The following is a 20,859-nucleotide window of genomic DNA, read 5'->3' as shown; positions in this document are numbered from 1 at the left end:
CGCTGTATTTTCCTGTCATCATGTCGCAAAGAAAATTGCCCAGCGCAAGTACATGTAATAATAATTATTACATGTACCTGTGCTGGCCAATTTTTTGTGTGACACGGTGACAGGAAAATACAGCGTGTTTTTTATGTTCGTTCATGGGTATTCTTTCATTTTTTCTACTGTATATACTCAATAAATATCAATAATAAAAACAACTGACTGTAGTATAACTTAGTATTCTTTTGTCATTGTTTATTTTATTGATTAATTGTTTTGTCATTCAAATTAATTCTACTGTCAAGTATTATGTGAATAAAAGCCTGATTTTTTAAAAGGCATTTTTACTACAATTTTATTCACATAAATATACCAAATATACAATGGAGAAGTACTTTAGACCTGATAAACTAGAGGCTGATCCAAACTCCCAAACTGCCGCCAAAGAATTTAAACACTGGTACAAAACATTTAAGAATTCTTTGGAAAGCAATAAATCTACAGAGAAATCGCTAGAAGATAAAGACAAGTACATGCTCTTAATTAATTTTGTCTCACATTCAGTATATGATTACATAAGCGAAGCAAAAACATACATTTCTGCTATCAAAATTTTGGAAGAATTGTATATTAAACCTACAAATGAGATTTACGCAAGACACATTCTAGCTACAACAAAACAACAAATAAACGAATCTATAGATCGGTATGCACAACAGTTAAAGCTTTTGGCTAAAAATTGTAATTTTAAAGCAGTTTCTTCAGAAGAAAATAAAAATGACTATATTCGTGATACTTTTCTTAATGGTCTCGTTCAATCTAATATATGTCAAAGATTACTAGAGTTTAGTTCTTTATCTTTGGACGAAGCATTATCTAAATCTAGATCTTTAGAAGATTCTCAAAAACAATCTGATACATATAATGCATCATTAAATAATATAGCATCTTGTAGTCATCCAAATTCAGAACAAACTACTTTAGCTTCTGTTCAAGCAAAACCTGGTCAGACTTGTTATTTTTGTGGACATCCAAGACATCCTCGATCTGTATGTCCAGCAAGGGCTGCGATTTGCTAAAACTGTCATAAAATTAGACACTGGTTTAAAATGTGCATGCAATCAAAGAAAAGTCAAACGAGATCAACTTATGTATCTACAATGCGAATCGCTTCTTCAATGGAAAAACCTCAATCGCTTTCAAAATGTATAGCCAAAGTAGCAGTTAACCAAATTGATGCCAACGCTTTAATAGACACTGGAAGCTCAGATACTTTTTTAGATCATGAATTCGCTATTGAAAATAAGCTTAAAATTTTTCCAATACAAGGGGTCCAAGTTTCTATGGCATCTATGTCATTATCAGCTAATATTCAAGGCTATTGTTTAATAAACATTCAGATTGATAAAGAAAAATATGATCAAACAAAAGTTTTAGTTTTATCCAATCTTTGTACAGATGTGATTTTGGGTCAAGATATTATGAAACAACATGAAAGCTTAGAAGTTAAATTTGGAGGACCAAGAAGACCTCTTAAGATATGCTGTCTTACTAAAGCTAAAATTAAGCCACCTTCGTTGTTTGCCAATTTAACAGAAAATTGTCACCCTATTGCTACTAAATCTAGCAGGCATTCACAGGAAGATGAAGAATTTATTAAAGAAGAAATAAAACGTCTCCTTAAAGAAGAAATTATTGAAGAAAGTAAATCACCTTGGAGGGCCCAAGTGTTGGTAACTAAAAACGAAAATCATAAACGTCGGATGGTAGTTGATTACTCTCAAACAATAAATAGATTCACATTACTTGATGCTTATCCGTTGCCGAATATTGATTCACTGGTGTCTAAGATATCAATATATAAAATTTTTAGCTCAATTGATTTAAAATACGCATATCATCAAATACCAATTTACGAATCTGACAAACCATTTACAGCTTTCGGGGCAAGTGGATGCCTTTACCAATTCCGTCGTATTCCTTTTGGGGTTACCAATGGAGTATCATGTTTTCAGAGAGCCATTGATTCTATCATAAAAAAAGAAAATCTACAAGGTGTTTACGCTTATTTAGATGATGTAACAGTTGGTGGTGAGAATCAAGATAGACATGATTTAAATTTACAGAATTTTTTAAATGCTGTTAAAAAATATGGGTTAACTTTAAATCAAAATAAATGTCACTACAATCAAAAAATTATAAATATTTTGGGATATACAATAGAAAACTCTACAATGAAACCTGATCCAGACAAATTGAAGCCTCTACTACATTTACCAGTTCCGAATAATTCTAAAAGTCTTCAGAGGGCACTTGGAATGTTTTCACATTACTCAAAATGGGTTAATAATTTTTCAGCAAAAATTAAAGGTCTTATAGTTTGCAAGAAATTTCCATTAGGTCCGGACTTGGTATTTGCTTTTGAAGAATTGAGAACTGATATAGCTAATGCACTTCTATGGACAATTGATGAAAAATAAATCCTCATTGTTGAAACTGATGCTTCTGAATTTGCTATTGCTGCCACTCTGAGTCGATCTGGAAGACCCGTTGCTTTTTTCTCACGTACCCTTACAGATTCTGAACGAAAACATTCTGCAATTGAAAAAGAAGCATATGCTTGCGTTGAAGCATTGAAAAAATGGAGACACTATCTTTTAGGAAGACAATTCAAACTAATCACAAATCAAAAATCAGTTTCGTTCATGTTTAATACAAACCATACAAGTAAAATCAAAAATGAAAAAAATTTGCGTTGGCGTTTGGAGCTTTCTTGTTTTAAATATGATATTATCTGTCGACCAGGAAAGGCTAATGATGCAGCTGATGCACTATCAAGAATATGCAACAATATAAATAATACAAACAAGTTATATCAATTACATTCAGATTTATCGCATCCTGGGATTACTCGTATGCACCATTTTGTAAAAATTCGAAATTTACCTTATTCTTTAGATGAAATTAAACACGTAATTAGGTCTTGTCTAATCTGTGCAGAAATCAAACCCAGATTTGATAAGAAAGAAAATGATACACATTTAATTAAATCAACAGCTCCGTTCGAAAGATTGAACATTGACTTTAAAGGTCCAATACCCAGTTCTTCTAGAAATTCTTATATGCTTACAATCATTGATGAAATTTCAAGATTTCCATGGGCTTTTCCATGCTCAGACACATCTAGTCAGACAGTAAGTGAATGTTTGAGTCAACTGTTTTGTTTATATGGAATGCCGGCATATATACATTCTGACAGGGGAACTAGCTTTACTTCAAAAGAATTTATTAATTATCTACACTCTAAAGGAATATCTTCAAGTAGAACAACACCATATAACCCTGGAGGAAATGGTCAAGTCGAAAGATACAATGGAGTTATATGGAAAACAGTGAATCTAGCATTGAAAACCAGAAATTTAAACATCACTAAATGGGAGACTGTTCTACCAGAGGCTCTGCACTCTATGAGAAGTTTAGTGTGTACAGCAACCAATTGTACACCTCATGAACGTTTGTTTACGTATCAGCGAAGATCAACTAGCGGAACTTCTATTCCATCATGGCTTAAAGATTCAGACAAAGTATTACTAAGAAAATTTGTACGAAAAAGTAAGTTTGATCCTTTAGTTGAAGAGGTTGATCTTTTAGAAGCCAATTCAGATTACGCCCTAATACAGTATCCAAACGGAAAGAAAAGTACAGTTTCAACGAAGCATTTAGCTCCTAGAGGTGACCTGAAATTATTGAATCAAGATAACGATGAAGATGAAAATGAAAGTCCAAATAATACACTAGAGAATTCCACTACTGAATCAATACCAGAGGACATAGAAAATTTATCTATTCAAGAACCGAATCAAGTACCTCACGATAATCATGAAACAAAGTTGGAAAATTCAGATTTTGGATCTAGCCGTAAATCAGCTAGAACTAAAAATAAACCAAGATATTTGCAAGATTTTGTTCAAAAATAGGGCCGGGTGAATGTAGTGTAATTTAGTATTCTTTTGTCATTGTTTATTTTATTGATTAATTGTTTTGTCATTCAAATTAATTATACTGTCAAGTATTATGTGAATTAAAGCCTAATTTTTTAAAAGTCATTTTTACTACACTGACTAATAAAAATTCAATAATAGTATACATATTCGACAAAAGTTTAATAAAAACTCAATAATAGCATATGCAAAAGTTAGATAAAAATATTCAAAATCAGTTCATATTTCAAAATTCAATGGATATTCTTAAAAAAAATCTCCATTTCATAAAGTATTCAAAAATAACCATACCAGAAATCGAATTCGAATAGAGTTTTTTCAAATAAATTCAATAAAATTTGATAGCAAAGATAAATATTCAATGTTCAATATTAATACAAAAAAGTTTCGAGAGGAAGCATTTTTGATAAAAAAATAGACACTCTTACTTACATTTTATTTCCACTTGTGTCTTTTCACTGGCCGCTCACTGGGTTGCCTGTATTCGATCCCTGGATCCTGGTCCATTTTCGCCGTCTCCGTTTCTAACTTGCAGTGTCCATTTTCAGAAGATTCTCTGGTTAATTTTCAGGATCGCCATGTCATAAATAAGTTTATAAGTCTATAATGCCTTTCTGGTCCAGATTAATTAAAACTTAGTTGTTCAGCTAACATTATATTTACATCGAACAAACGGTGATTCAACCATAGGTTGTTTATAATAACATCACATTACCTATACCAATACATTTCTACAACTCAAGTATCTAACAATAACCCTAATACTAAATTCACCTACACTGCATTTATATCCGACATAATATTAATACATCACGGTTCTAATTCACGGTCAAATGTCAGTGTCTTCGTATCCGGCTAATACTCTATTATTATATTTTGATGAAGTTATGTAAAACTTAAAACATATTTTTATAGACTGTCGTAATTATATTACAAACCTCTCTTCTCATTCCTCGCTGACAGCTGCAAGATTTTTGGGAAAATAATCAAAGTGGGAATCCAGAAAATATAGTTTGACGCTCATATTGCATACCAGTTTTTTTTTTTAATTTTCGACCATATTGGTTACAATTTCTTTGTAGTTTGGAGACTTGTTGTTTTCAAGAAAATCGTCTATGACTTCTAATAAAAAAACTCCATGCTTATTCTTATGAACTTTGATATTTAGTTCCCAATTTATATTCGCTGTGGTATATACGAGTACTCAGAGGGGATAGCGGAGGAATTTTGTAATTTTCTTAAATAATTCATATTGTCAATTGAAATTGTGATATTGACATATTTCATACCTACTCTTATTGTGAACATAGATATATTATACTCTAGATTGCGCCTTACGATCTTAAAATGGGTGACGGTTGCGACAGAGATAAATGAGCCTATTTGGTCGGTAGTCTCTTTCTAATTCAAGGGGAGTATCGACGACGTCACTATCCTACTCTATCGACGAGTATTTTAGATGATTTGACAGTTCGAGCGGATGGCGACGAGAACTGGTCGTTTGTCTTCGGACGTGGATAATCCTGGTTCGAATCCCATACCAATCTTTACTTTTTTTATTTTTTATTTAATCAATATTGCGTTTATTAGATATTATTATATCTCTAAAATAAATCTAAGCAAAGAAATATATAACAAATAAGAAAAACTGTGTAGGTACCTATAGATTTTTAAAAATATAAAAGCCAATGTTATTTTTTTAATAAGTTAATGGTACAATAGTATAAAGTAATTGTTAAAAATATTCGTACAAATTACCAATAATTAATATCAACATAATGTACCATCATCGATTTATTAATTGAATCGGTCATTTCAAAAACAACACGAGACACGAGTCACATATTCCTAATTTTAAACTACCTATATAGTCGAAAGATGGATGAAATGGATGACATCAGAATTCAGAGTTATATTGTAGTTTTGTTCCTAATGTTTTTACTGGACTGGTGTCGTTTTTGCACACAACGTTTATCTTAAAGGAGTATATTCCTCTCAAAAAGTTAGTTTCTCAAAATTGTGGACTTTGCTGTTTTTGAAATGACCGATTCAATTATAAGTAATTAGACATTATTTTTATTTATGAAACTATTATTACAATTTTTTAAAAAGGCAGAAGCAATACAAACATTATTCACGTCATTCGAATAAGGCCGAATTTATATTAATAACGAATGACTTATTTTACAAATAATTATGTATTCCAATATTAACTTACTATACATACATTTATTATCTGCTAGATTTACTTAGGTCCATTTTTCAGATGTAAAAATATCTAATAAACGCAATATTGATTAAATTAAAAATAAAAAAGGTAAAGTTGGTATGGGATTCGAACCACGATTATCCATGTCCGAAGACCAAAGACCATTTCTCGTCACCACCCGCTCGAACTGTCAACACATAATACTCGATAAAGTGGGATAGTCACGTCGTCGATATTCCCCTTAAATTAAAAAGAGACTACCGACCAAATAGGCTCATTTATCTCTGTCGCAACCGTCACCCATTTTAAGATCGTAAGGCGCAATCTAGAGTATTATAAATCTATGATTGTGAATGAAATGAAATATGAAATATACATATAAATATATAAATAAATGAAACATGATATGCAATTATTAAAGTTAATTTATATATTGTATTTTTACCTGTAATACTGCAATTTAATAATAAATTTTATTTACTACATACAATGTTTACCTTTTATTAACATAACCTTAACCTTACTTTTTCGTCTTATTCTTTTTTTGGGCTATGGCCTTGACAATTATCCAGTAACCAGGACTAATATACAGTCGAACCCGCTTATGAGAATACCTGTTATAGGAATATCCCGGTTTAAGGAATAGAAAATTGAGGCCGAGAAACTTTTCTACTAGTCACCAATATCGATTATTAGAATATAACGGTTATGGGAATACTTTTGCTTGGCACGAAGGCTATTCCAATAAGCAGGTTCGACTGTAATTGGCCAATTTAATGAACAGTGCTACAAATGTTGCTGAGCTATGACACTAGGTGTCGCTCTTCCAAAGGACGGAATTGCACAGTCCCAATATTCTTTAGTCAGTTTTTGACCCATACATGATCCACATCTTCTTTCTTATTTGCTAAAATTACTTGATCGTCTGTTGAAAAATATTTGTTGGGAACTGGTTAATAATATCTATGTGCACTTTCTCTTCCAATTTGTTGAGGTCTAAAAATAGTTCAAGGTCAAACCGGCAAACAGGTGTATATTCTCAGAAAAATTGATAGTGTGAAAAAAAACTTTTTTTATTAATTAGTAAAGTACTTTCAGCACATCACGTGCCACCATCAGAGCTTCGTACGCAAGTATAAATCCTTCATAGAAGAGCAATTGATAAACAACATTAAAATGTATAGATACTGGGTCAAGCCACAGATCTGGGGTGTAAAAACCCTTAACAATTAATAAAATTACATATAAATTCTTTTATATTTTTCTTAAAGGACAATATATTGTTGTAAAATTTTTTTTGGGAAAAATTTAGTAAATAAATTTATATCAGAGACCACAAAATTATGGATTTTCATCGCCCTGTATATGACCAAAAATTGTAATAAGATAATTTAGTTGGTAATCGTGTTTTCGCGGAAAAGTGAAATCGTTAAGAAGGTGGTTTTCTTAATGGGTTTTTGAAACAGAATTAAACAATGGTGCGGTCAGATTAGACAATACCGTTTATTTCGCTTTGCAATGAACAATAAGACATTTTATAAAAAATTCGAAGAAGGTTAAGCGGTAAACAAATTTATTGAGCTTAGGATATAAGGCTGTTTGCTTAGCATATTGAAACAACGGAACCTAATTTGGTATCTCTTGGAATTTAACAAAATGGAAAAGTTGTATACAAATTAAATTGATTCTTGAAAAATGATAATATGCTTAGTGGGTAGAAAGGATGTTTTGTGATTGGTGGAAAATGGTGGATGAAAAGGATGAGTGTGTTGAGTCTGATTTTGACGAGAGAAAAAATAGGCACTGTGAAATGAATATCTGAAGACAGCAGTCCAGTTTTTGAAAAGTGAGAAGTCAGTGTAAAGTGGTGAAGTTGGTCTTTGCGAGCAGAATCATCTTCAAACGAGAGTTGAGAGGTTAATTTTCCTGGAAGCGAGTTCTTTTTTGTTTGTGAAGCAGTTTGGACGAGAGGGACTTTTCGCAACGTCCTAAGAGTACGTGTGGGAGAATCGAGAACGACGCAATCAGGGAAAAGAAGTAGAGAAGAAACAAAAAGGTTAGTCAAATCATTGGTGAAACGGAGAGAGTTTGTTAATATCCACACCATATTTGCTTAATTTTTGAATTGAACAGTTCTGTAACATAATTAGTCATTCCAAATTTTAAAGAAGAAATAAGTAATCAATTCAAAAGGAGAAAAGGTAAAATTCTTAAATTTTGTTAGAATAAATAACGAAGTATTTAAATATTTTATTTTTTTTTGTTAAAACAGAGGAGATATCAGTATTAAATCTTAATTTATTAGATGAGAAATATGTAGTTGCAACAAATCTAAATTTTTAGCATAATTTAAAATCTTATATTTATGGTATATTGGATAAATTAATAATATTTTTTAACATTTATATGACTGTTGGAATACTTCCAACAGATATTTTCTTTTTCTGTTACATTGCTCGTTACTCGTTATAAATTATCGCCACGTTATTAAAACACGCAACTTTACACGTTACTATGTTAATATTATTGAAAAACAATCTGACAATACAAAAAATTTAACTTCACTAAAAACATCAAAAAATTACTCTCTCGAAAAATTATAATTTTAGCGCTTGTTTAAGACCAAAAAAGAAATATAATATTGGTGTACTATTTCAACACATATTTTCCAACTACCAGCACCAGCACCATGAAATCGAAGGAAAAAATTTGTACGTATTTGAAAATTATAATAAAAATTTAAATAAGACTCCCACAATAAGAAAACACACTGCGAAAAGGCGATTTTTGTCTCTTGAGAAACGTCTACATTCAAACCCAACTCTTTTAAAAAATTATAAAGCTTTCATAGATGAATATGTACAACTGGGACATGGTAAATATATACCCATTTCATCAGAAACAATTGCTACCCCCAAATACTTTCTGCCACACCACTGTGTTTTAAAAGACAACAGTGTCTCAACTAAACTTCGAGTAGTTTTTGATGCTTCTAGTAAAACTACTACTGGTTACTCCCACAATGACATAACCCTTACAGGCTATAAGGTACAGCCTCAACTGTTCGACATTCTAATTAGATTTCGACAGCATAAATATGTGTTCACTGCAGATATACAGAAAATGTATCGGCAGATTATGATAAACCCCCAGCAAAGCTTTTTGCAAAATATTCTCTGGCGTGATTCTCCCGACAAGCCTCTTAGTTGCATAGAACTGCTCACAGTTACTTATGGCACTAATTGGGCCCCTTATGAAGCTACTCGTACCCTAAATGAAATTGCTATCAGAGGTAGAAAAAATTACCCTAAAGCTACAAACATAATACTAAATCAAACCTATATGGATGACATATTGTATGGTGCTAATTCCTTTGAAGACTTGGAATCATCATATGAACAACTCACTGAGTTACTCGGTAATGCTGGGTTACAGTTACACAAATGGCATTCTAATTCTTCTAAATTTCTAAAAATATGTGACGAATCTCAATCCAAACAACCTTGCAACATTTTTCTAACTGATTCCACAAATAAGGTTTTAGGTTTATCTTGGAATCAAGCCTCTGACATTTTGTCTGTCTCGTTTCCTGAAACGCATTCCGAAACTGCACTCACAAAACGAAAGGCTCTTTCAGTCCTGGCAAGTATGTACGATCCTCTTGGTATAATTAGCCCATTGATTGTAATAGGGAAACTATTAATGCAACAATTATGGTTGTTAAAGGTTAATTGGGACGAACCATTAAACGATTTGTTTACTCACGATTGGGATAAGTTCATTAAATGTTTTCCCAAGTTAAAGTTATTAAAAATCCCTAGATACATGTTTCTTAACAAATCTGTTAATTATGTTCAAATACATGGTTTCGCTGACAGTAGCATTAAAGCATATGCTGCCTGTGTTTATTTAAGAACCGTTTAAAACGACAACTCTGTTTTTTTCTGTTTTACTCACATCTAAATCTCGAGTAACCCCAATTAAAACTGTATCACTACCTCGTCTTGAACTCTGCGCTATGGTCCTTCTTGCTCAATTAACAAATACACTTTGCGCAATTTTTGAAAACCAGCTCTCGTTTGAGTCTATAAACTTGTGGTCTGATTCAGAAATTGCTTTGTGCTGGATTAGATCTCACCCTTCTCGTTGGACTTCATTTGTTTCTAATAGAGTTTCTAAAATTCAGATGCTGTCAAAAAACTCCCATTGGAGATATGTCAAATCTTCAGACAATCCAGCTGACATTCCTTCCCGGGGAATGTTAGCAGAACAACTCATAAACTCCAAATTATGGTGGCACGGCCCGCCGTTTCTCTTAGATTCCAATCTGAATTTATTAAAACATAATCATGATCCCGAACCCTCTCAAATTTCAGAAGAAAGAAAAATAACCCTTGTGTGTATTCATACACGGGAAACAACACAAAACACATTCTGGCAAGAAGTTTTTGAAAAATTTTCGAAATTTTCAAGATTACCTCATTCTTTTGTATACATTCAAAGATTTATCGAAAATACTAGAAAATCATCAATAAAATTATCTGGTCCCCTTTTGGTTACGGAATTAGATAAAGCTCTTTTTTCTATAATAAAAATTATTCAAATGCAATCTTTTGCACAAGAAATTGCTGAATTAAAGTCTAGTAAACCCCTCTCAAACAAACATATTTTGTCACTAAGTCCATTTCTTAATTCAGTAGGGAATTATGTGTAGGTGGTAGATTAAAAAATGCCGATATTCCCATTTATCAAAAAAATCCTCGTTTATTACCTTCCAAGCATCATGTAGTTAGACTTCTGATAAAACACGAACATAATCGACTTGGACATGCAGGAGCCCAAACTGTTTTTTCTAATATCAGATTAAAATTCTGGCCGCTAGATGGTCTCCGAGAAACCAAAAGGATAATTCGAAGCTGTATTCTTTGTCATAGGTTAAAGGCACAAACCGCTCAGCAAGTAATGGCAGATTTGCCTAGAGTAAGAGTCTCACCTTGTAGACCTTTTGACAATGTTGGCGTGGACTTTGCAGGTCCTATTCCAATTAAAACTTCAATTCTTCGTAAAGCCCCAATTCTTAAAGCTTATATAGCTATATTTGTATGTATGGCTACTAAAGCAGTACACATAGAACTAGTTTCTTCTTTATCCACAGAAGCGTTTTTACTCACCCTTAAGCGATTTATCTCGAGAAGGGGCAATCCTTCAAATATTTTCAGTGACAATGCTACAAATTTTCTTGGTGCTCGTAATCAATTAAAAGAATTATACGATTTCTTTCAAAATAAGGAAAATGTAACTCGCATTCAACAATTTGCTTCTGAAACTCAAATAAAATGGACTTTTATTCCCTCTTATAGTCCCCATTGGGGTGGACTGTGGGAAGCCGCAGTTAAATCCACAAAATATCATCTCTATAGATTAATGAATAGTACTAGATTTACATTTGAACAGCTAACTACTGTATTATCACAGATAGAAGCTATTTTAAATTTAAGGCCCTTATGTCCCTTATCTAGTGATTCTACTGATCTTCAATGTTTAACTCCTGGACATTTCCTAATTGGAAGTAGTCTAACAGCTTACCCCGAGGTTGATATTTCCAAGTTACCAGAAAGTAAACTATCCTTCTGGCAACACATTTCCCATATACAACAACATTTTTGGAAACGCTGGTAGGTTGAGTACCTCAACAGATTGCAAAATAGGCCTAAATAGATGTCGCCTCATGAAAATTTAAAGATGGACGATTTAGTTTTAATCAAGGAGGACAACATACCTCCATTGAAATGGTTACGGGCTCGAATATTAGAAGTCATCCCAGGTCGTATCAATAAAGTAAGACTTGTTAAACTTCAAACTTCAAATGGCCCTTGTATTCGTTCGATTACAAAGATTTGCCCTTTGCCCCCTATTGTTTAACTTATTTACTGCCTTTGTTCTTAGAATAATAGTTCATTGTTTATTGTTTTTACTCATCTCTTGATTTTGTTAGAATAATAGTTCACCTTTGTTTATTGTTTCTACTCATCTCTTGATTTTATTTTAATTCTTCTTTTCGCGGCGGGGAAAATGTTGGAATATTTCCAACAGATATTTTCTTTTTCTGTTACATTACTCGTTACTCGTTATAAATTATCGCCACGTTATTAAAACACGCAACTTTACACTACACGTTACTATGTTAATATTATTGAAAAAACAATCTGACAATTCAAAAAATTTAACTTCACTAAAAACATCAAAAAATTACTCTCTCGATAAATTATAATTTTAGCGCTTGTTCAAGACCAAAAAAGAAATATAATATTGGTGTACTATTTCAATACATATTTTCCAACTACCAGCACCACGAAATCGAAGGAAAAAATTTGTACGTATTTGAAAATTATAATAAAAATTTAAATAAGACTCCCGTTACTAACTATCTACATCCCCATAGTAAGGAAGACGGTAGCAAATACCCAATTATTTTACAATGACATTAAATGTGTTTAATTTTCCTGTTTTGTCCTGGATGGAGTAAGCAAATAGAGATACCAGAAGCAACAAACCCAAAGGTAAAGCATCAAAAATAAAATAGCCCTCAGAAGAAAATTTATTAGAAAATTTAAATTTGCTTTTGTTTTACATAAGCAGTAACTAAAATAATTGAGTAATTAATTAAATTAGGAATTTGCTCATCAATCTCATAAAAGAGAGAAATACAGAGCATAACATTATGGCGTCCCAACTGGTGAGGCATTAAAGGGTATTTCTGGTTGCAACTTTGAAAGGGAAGACAAGGGAGAGCAGGTGATTGAAAAATTTATTATTGAGTGGTCAAAACATTTATATATTTGAATTTCGACATAGGAATTTCCTTTAGGTACAATTTCTAATAATTTATTCCATTTACTTGATATTGCATTTGATAAATTTTAAAATATTTGACAATTATTACATTGGGTAAGAGATAATTTTCGTATTTGCAACATATAGGGTGTTTCATAGTTTCCTATTTGTCGGGGAGAGTATTTCGTGAAAATAAATGTATGGACAAGAAACAAAAGCAAAGAAAACAAAAAACAAGGAGAACATTTGCAAAAAGAAGAACATTTAGATCAACAAGAACATTTAGAACAAGAAGACAATTAGACAAATAAATTTAGACACAACAATCATGGCAACAGGAAAAAAGGAATTGTCAGAATTAGAGAAAATATTATAACATGCAAATATAATAACAAAAAATGGATAAAATGTATGAAAATCAACGTGAAACAAAACGAGTAATGAAATAAACCCAAAAAGAAACCAAAAGAAGAATGCTACAACATCAGGAGGAAACAAAACAAGCAATAGAAGAAAACAACAGAAATATAGAGAGTATCAAGAAGAAAATGGTTAAAAAAATTGAAGTGATTGTAGAAAAGAGCGAGAAACAGGAGATAGAGATTAAATAAATCAAAATCAAAATGAAGGAGATAAAGAATTACCAGAAAAAGAAACTAGAGAATTTAGAAATCAAATTTGAAAACGCGTTACAAGAAGACAAGCGAGAAATAGAAGAAAAATTTAAGCAAAATGAAAAAAAATTTAGGAAGTCAAAACACAACAGAATTTCGAAGAAAAAAGAGAAATGTTTATCCATACTACAGATTACGTGAAAATACGGTTCGGCGGGGATGTAAGAAAATTACACCCAGTGCCCTTCATACATAGTTTTAAAAAGAAAGTACAACATATCGGAAATTTTGAAATAGCTAAAGAAACTATCAGAAACCATCTTAAGTATGAGGCAGGTCTATGGTTTGACAGCAAAGAAGAAAAATTTAACAGTTGGCAACAGTTTGAACAAAATTTTTAAAATTGTGACGCCTCACGACCCGGCCTAATTATTCTCGATGCTTCCCGGGGTTACGAGTAAAGGCCAGACCTTCCACGGCGATTCGAGGCGACCGCTGTCAGAGTATTTAAGAACAGGAATTCGAGCACAGGCCAGTCAGTCAATGAACGAGCCGCGACGCGTGATATAATTGTATTCGTATCGGATTTAATGAAATGTATATATTAGTTATCGAAGTTATTATGTTTAGTTAATTAAATCATAAATTTGAGTTGTAAATAAATTAGATGTGTTAGTTGGTGTTATTTGTAATTATTAAATAAATAAGTGATGTAAATAAAATAATATAAGTAAGTCTTCCTTTATTTAAATTAAACTTAGTGCCTAAAGATATAAATAAATAAAATAGTAGAGTCAATCGCGTAACAAAATGGTGCAGAAGTGAGGATACTTGAAATAAATATCAACGTAAATTTTCGGTTTAAATACAGTGTGGAACCTTTAAAAATAAATAAAATATAAATCGTAATAAATAAAGTGTGTGATCATGTCTACCTTGTGTAAGCTAAAAATTGCAGACCTGAGACTTGAATTGGAAGAAAGGGATCTGAGTTCTACTGGGAAAAAGGGTGATCTGGTCGAACGTCTAAAGAACGCTCTTCAGGAAGAGGGTAAAGATCCAGAAACCTATTTGTTTGAAGACAAGCATGCTGCTGTGATCTCGTCGATTTCGAAGGTTTCGACAGACATTACATCGTTAGAGAGCAAAGTTTCTAGTGAAATCTCCCAAGTTTCGACAGACATTACATTGTTAGAGAACAAAGTTTCTAGTGAAATCTCCCAAGTTTCCTCCGATGTTTCTAAAGTTTCGACAGACATTACATCGCTGGAGAACAAAGTTTCAACAGAGATCACATCGTTAGAGAAAAAGGTTTCTAGTGAAATTTCCCAAGTTTCCTCGGATGTTTTGAAAGTTTCGACAGACATTGCATCGTTAGAGAAGAAAGTTTCGGGTGATATTTCATCCCTTGACAGCAAAATGACTAACGAGATCTCTAGGGTAACTTCGGATTTCGACGACAAGATATCGTCCATAAAATCTACTTTTGAAGAAAAGATCAAGGAAATAGAAAATAAAATGCAGGAAACGGAAAAAGTAGACAAAGGTATGGAACCCATCTTAACAGACATTAAAAATGATGAAACCAAATACAAATTGGAGCCACAGTCGATAGTTGAAGGGAGTGTGAGTCTTGCTCGTGTTAAGGTGCCAAATTTCGACGGAAAGTCATCATGGAACAACTACATGAAACAGTTCGAATCGGCGGCCAGAGCGAACGGATGGTCCGAAAAAGAAAAAGCTGTAAACCTCACTATTGCTCTTCGAGGCGACGCTTTGGATGTCCTCCAGACCATAGCCGTAGAGGAGAAAGATGACTTCGAGCAGCTTAAAAAGAGACTGAATATGCGATACGGACACGAACATTTAGAGCATGTTTATCAGTTGCAGTTTAAAAATCGAAGACAAAAGAAAGATGAAGCTCTTCAAGAATACGAGGTCGATATTGCCAGGTTGGTACGATATGCATATCCAACAGCTCCCGAAGACATGATGGAAAAGTTGGCTGTTCAAACATTCATTGATGGCCTTCGTGATCATGAAATGCAAAGAACACTGCGATTAGCTCGTCACAAGACGCTGGTTGATGTCTTGTCTGCCGCCCTCGAATACGAATCAGCTACCCAGGCCTCTGGCGGGTGCAGTAAAGTTAGGACTGTGAAAGAGGAAGAGGATGAAGACAAACTGGACCAGATTGTCAATATGATAAAGGGCATTTCCTACAAGCAAACAAAGACCATAAGGTGCTGGAATTGTGGGGAAATGGGACACGTACGGAGTTCATGTAAGTACCCTAGGTACAATAACAGTCAAGAGACTCACCAGCAGGAAAACTAGAACGGGTCGGCCTTAGGGGGGCAGCTTCGACCCGCAACTTTTCCAAAGACCCTCTCATACTAATAGCTTCTTTGAAATGTCGTGAAGATAGTGTATATGTGGATGGAGAAATAAATGGTAAAAAGTATACATTGTTGGTGGATACCGGAGCGACCAGGACCATTATACGACCGTCAGTTATAAACAGTCATAAGAAGCTCTTACCAACGAGGTTGCGACTGCGGACTGCCACAGGTGAAAATGCCAACATCCACGGAGAAATCCAGATACAATTGGGGATCGGAGCAGAAAAGTTCGTCCATACGTCATAGTTGCAGACATCGAAGAAGATGTTATATTAGGAATGGACGTAATGAATTTGCATGGATTTCAATTGGATTTTAAGAATAGGGTAATCAAAGTTGGCAACGAGGAGGTATTTCTTCATCCACATGATGACAGAACTGTGCTAGCAGCCATTAAAGAAGATACAGTTGCGCCTGCGAGGAGTGAAACGATCATCGTAGCGCGGCTACAGGGAACTGTAGAAGAAGGAACGCCTGTTATGATGGAGCCATGGAACCACGACGAGGAGGTTGGCCGAGGAATCATAATTGGAAAGGAATTGGTTACTTCTGCTAAAGAAATTCCCGTGAGATTGATTAATGTCAATGACTACCCAGTGACCATCAAGAAGGAGACAAAAGTAGGAACTTGTGTACCCGTGACGTCCATAATCCGTCAGACGACAACATCAGATAATTCCAACGACAAGTTCGACCAAATGGTTGCACTTGCAGGCCAGTCTCTAAATCAAATGGAAAAAAGAAAATTAAGGGAATTTCTTAGGCAATATCGTGATATATTCGTACCGAAAGGAGGAAAGACAGGAAGAACGACAGTTGTCAAACATAAAATTGACACTGGTACCGCTAGGCCAATTCGTCAAACAGCTCGACGATTACCACAGGCAAAGAGAGAGGAAGCTGAAAGGATTGTTCAAGAAATGAAGATAGACGGGGTGATAGAGTCTTCTACGAGCCCATGGGTCTCTCCGGTGGTCCTGATCAAGAAGAAAGATGGAACTACGAGATTCTGTGTGGACTACCGTTTGTTGAACAATGTTACCAAGAAAGATAGTTATCCTCTGCCTCGGATCGACGACACGTTGGACAAACTGGCTGGAAGTAAATTGTTTTCTACGTTGGACTTGAAGTCTGGATATTGGCAGGTAGAAATGGATCCAGTGGACAAGGAGAAGACGGCCTTTACGACAGGATCTGGATTATGGGAATTCAACGTTATGCCGTTCGGATTCTGTAATGCTCCTGCCACATTTGAGAGGCTTATGGAAAATGTGTTGAGAGGGTTATCTTGGAAGACGTGCCTGGTGTATTTAGACGACATAATCGTTTTGGGGGAGACGTTTGAAGACCACCTGAAGAATTTAGAAGAAGTTTTTAATCGGCTTAAAGCTGCCCAGTTAATGTTAAACCCCAAGAAATGCCAGCTATTTCAAAGTAAAGTCAATTATCTAGGCCATATAGTCAGCGAAGAAGGAGTGGCCGTGGACAAAGGAAAAATCGATTCCATTAAGGAATGGCCGGAACCAACTGATAAACATCAAGTAAGAAGTTTTCTGGGACTATGTACTTACTACCGGAGATTCATTAAGAAGTTTGCAGATATCGCTAAGCCATTAACGCGACTTACAGAGGAAACAAGGGATTATTGCTGGGATGGAGACTGCCAAACGGCCTTTGAAACTTTGAAGAGGCATTTAATTACAGCGCCAATATTAGGGTATCCACTGCCAGAAGGAGAGTTCATCTTAGATACCGATGCAAGCAATGTGGGAATTGAAGGAGTGCTGTCGCAGATCCAAGGAGGACAGAAACGAGTCCTTGGATATTTTAGTAAAGTGCTTTCAAAGCCTGAACGAAATTATTGCGTCACGAGAAGAGAACTTCTAGCAGTAGTAAAATCAGTGGAACACTTCTATCAATACCTCTACGGAAGGAAGTTTCTAATCCGAACCGACCATGCCGCCCTTAAATGGTTAATGCAGTTTAAGAATCCAGAGGGTCAGATAGCCAGATGGATTGAACGACTTCAAGAATATGATTTCAAGATCGAGCATCGGGCCGGAGTTAGCCACAGGAACGCTGATTCTCTATCTAGAAGACCGTGTCCAGCAGAATGTTCCCATTGCAACAAAACAGAGTCAAAGGAAGCAGCAGTACTAAGAACAACAGTGGTCAACGACGAGTGGACGCCTACCAAGATCAAGGAAGAACAAGAAAAAGATCCAGTTTTACAGAAGATTCGAAAATGGAAAGAAGAAAATCGTCGACCATCTTGGCAAGAAATATCAAGCCTAGGCTCAGTAGTTAAGACGTATTGGGCCCAGTGGAACTCATTTATCTTGGAAGACAGCTTGCTTAAACGAGTAATAGAAAATGATGATGGTTCGGTGAGGAGAACACAGTTGGTGATTCCAAAGAGCAGAGTAGCCGAAGTACTTCGTCAGTTACACGACAGTCCATCAGGAGGGCATTTTGGTGTAAAGAAGACCCTTCAGAGAATTCGGGAACGATTTTATTGGATGAATAGTTCCGACGATGTGAAGGACTGGTGTAAGAAATGTACTACCTGTGCTACAAGTAACGGGCCCTACCGGAAAAGAAAGGCTCCTATGAGACAGTACAATGTTGGAAGTCCGTTTGAAAGAATAGCTTTGGATATTGCCGGGCCATTTCCAGAAAGTAACAATGGATGCAAATACATGTTGGTGATAATGGATTACTTCACGAAGTGGGTGGAGATCTACGCAATTCCAGACCAGAGGGCTGCCACTATTGCAGATGTGTTAATCAAAGACTGCATCAGCCGATTTGGAGTACCTCTGGAGATCCATAGTGGCCAAGGAAGGAACTTTGAGAGCGATCTATTTCAAGGAATCTGTGATAAACTAGGCATGGAGAAGACAAGGACCACGGCCTATCACCCGCAATCGGATGGAATGGTGGAGCGTATGAATAGGACAGTCGGCAAATATTTGACAAAGATGGTGTCCAATCATCAACGAGACTGGGACCAGTACCTTCCGTTCTTCGCAATGGCCTATAGACCTGCTGTTAATGAATCAACTGGCCAAACACCAGCAAAAGTCCTATTTGGACGTGAGATGTGTCTACCCTGTGATCTAGAGTTTGGATGTCGACCTGGAGAAGATGTTGCTGGTGAGGATTACGTGAATGAATTACGAAGAAGAATGGACGACATACATGAGTTGGTCCGGTCTAACCTTCAGATCGCTAGCGACCGCATGAAGAAACGATACGATACCCAAGCCGAGAAGGGATGTTTCAAGGAGAACGACAAAGTCTTTCTTTATAATCCAAAGAAGCGAACAGGTTGTTCTCCCAAGTTGCAGCAATTTTGGGAAGGTCCGTACCTCATTGTCAAGAAGATCAATGACGTTATCTACCGAATAAGCAAGATTCCTAGGGGAAAGCCGATGATAGTCCACCATAACCGGTTGGCGCCATACGAGGGAGACCACGGCGTAGATGAAGAAGTAGAAGTCAACCAAGTTCGAGGAATACCTGACCTTACCTTTGAAGAGTTCATGGGTGCCTACGGAGGTACCGGTAAAGCAAGACATGGTGTTACCACTGAAGAAAAGCGAGATCTTCTCGCACTTCCCGATGACTATTCGCTGGCCCATACCATCCCGGCCAGTATCAAAGACGCACGAGGGTTGGCATCCGCCTTCCGAAGGAAGTTTGGTCGAGTTGCAGAACTTCAATGCCAACTGCCAGCTCCTGGCAAAACATTGAAACTCCAAGATGCATCACGTTACCTATTCTATCTGGTAACAAAAGACACTGTCCGTGACCAACCTACCTACCAAGATGTATGGGATGCATTAATTCAATTGAGAGAGAACGTGTTGGAGTCCGACGTGCAAAAGTTAGCCATGCCAAAGTTAGAATGCAGCCAATTAGACTGGAGAGTTATCCGAAATATGGTAGAAGAAATTTTCCAAGACACCGAGGTCCAGGTGTTAGTCTGTTGCAATCCGCATAGTTACTGGTGCGGAGAGAAGACCGTCCCCTGTCACTTTTTTACAACTGGGAGTTGTAAAAGAGGGTCCAGTTGCAGATACCAGCATCCAGTTCCAGTCCCGACAAGGTTCCAGGAGGAACCATCTTTTAAGGAGGGGGCAATGTGACGCCTCACGACCCGGCCGAATTATTCTCGATGCTTCCCGGGGTTACGAGTAAAGGCCAGACCTTCCACGGCGATTCGAGGCGAACGCTGTCAGAGTATTTAAGAACAGGAATTCGAGCACAGGCCAGTCAGTCAATGAACGAGCCGCGACGCGTGATATAATTGTATTCGGATCGGATTTAATGAAATGTATATATTAGTTATCGAAGTTATTATGTTTAGTTAATTAAATCATAAATTTGAGTTGTAAATAAATTAGATGTGTTAGTTGGTGTTATTTGTAATTATTAAATAAATAAGTGATGTAAATAAAATAATATAAGTAAGTCTTCCTTTATTTAAATTAAACTTAATGCCTAAAGATATAAATAAATAAAATAGTAGAGTCAATCGCGTAACAAAATAATTTCTGGGAAAAAGGCCAACAATTGGATATCAACAGAGAATTACAAAATGGGAAATACAATGATAGGATGGGTATCTCAGAAAAGCATACGCATTACAAATATACAATAATCCAAAACATTTACAATATAATTATTGTAGTAATTGATCTAAAAATGACAAGATGAACCTCACAAAAGAAAATGAAGAAGAACAAGAACATTTGAAAAATTACAAGGAACATGAGAAACAGAATATGGACGAATCAGATAAAGAACAA

At 35.2% G+C, this 20,859-nt stretch overlaps 1 protein-coding gene across 1 annotated transcript; it reads left to right on the top strand.

The window, feature by feature from the left end:
- The first annotated feature begins 368 nt into the window (after window positions 1-368).
- LOC114343013 (uncharacterized) lies at window positions 369-1,064 on the top strand. The gene has a single exon (XM_028293823.1). The coding sequence runs from the start codon at window positions 369-371 to the stop codon at window positions 1,062-1,064; it is 696 nt and encodes a 231-aa protein (XP_028149624.1).
- The last annotated feature ends 19,795 nt before the right edge of the window (window positions 1,065-20,859 follow it).

The sequence above is a fragment of the Diabrotica virgifera genome, chromosome 5, assembly GCF_917563875.1.
Source record: "Diabrotica virgifera virgifera chromosome 5, PGI_DIABVI_V3a".
Lineage (NCBI taxonomy): Eukaryota > Metazoa > Arthropoda > Insecta > Coleoptera > Chrysomelidae > Diabrotica > Diabrotica virgifera.
The sequence above is the reverse complement of the archived record's forward strand: the minus strand, read 5'-3'. Positions and strand labels throughout refer to the sequence as shown.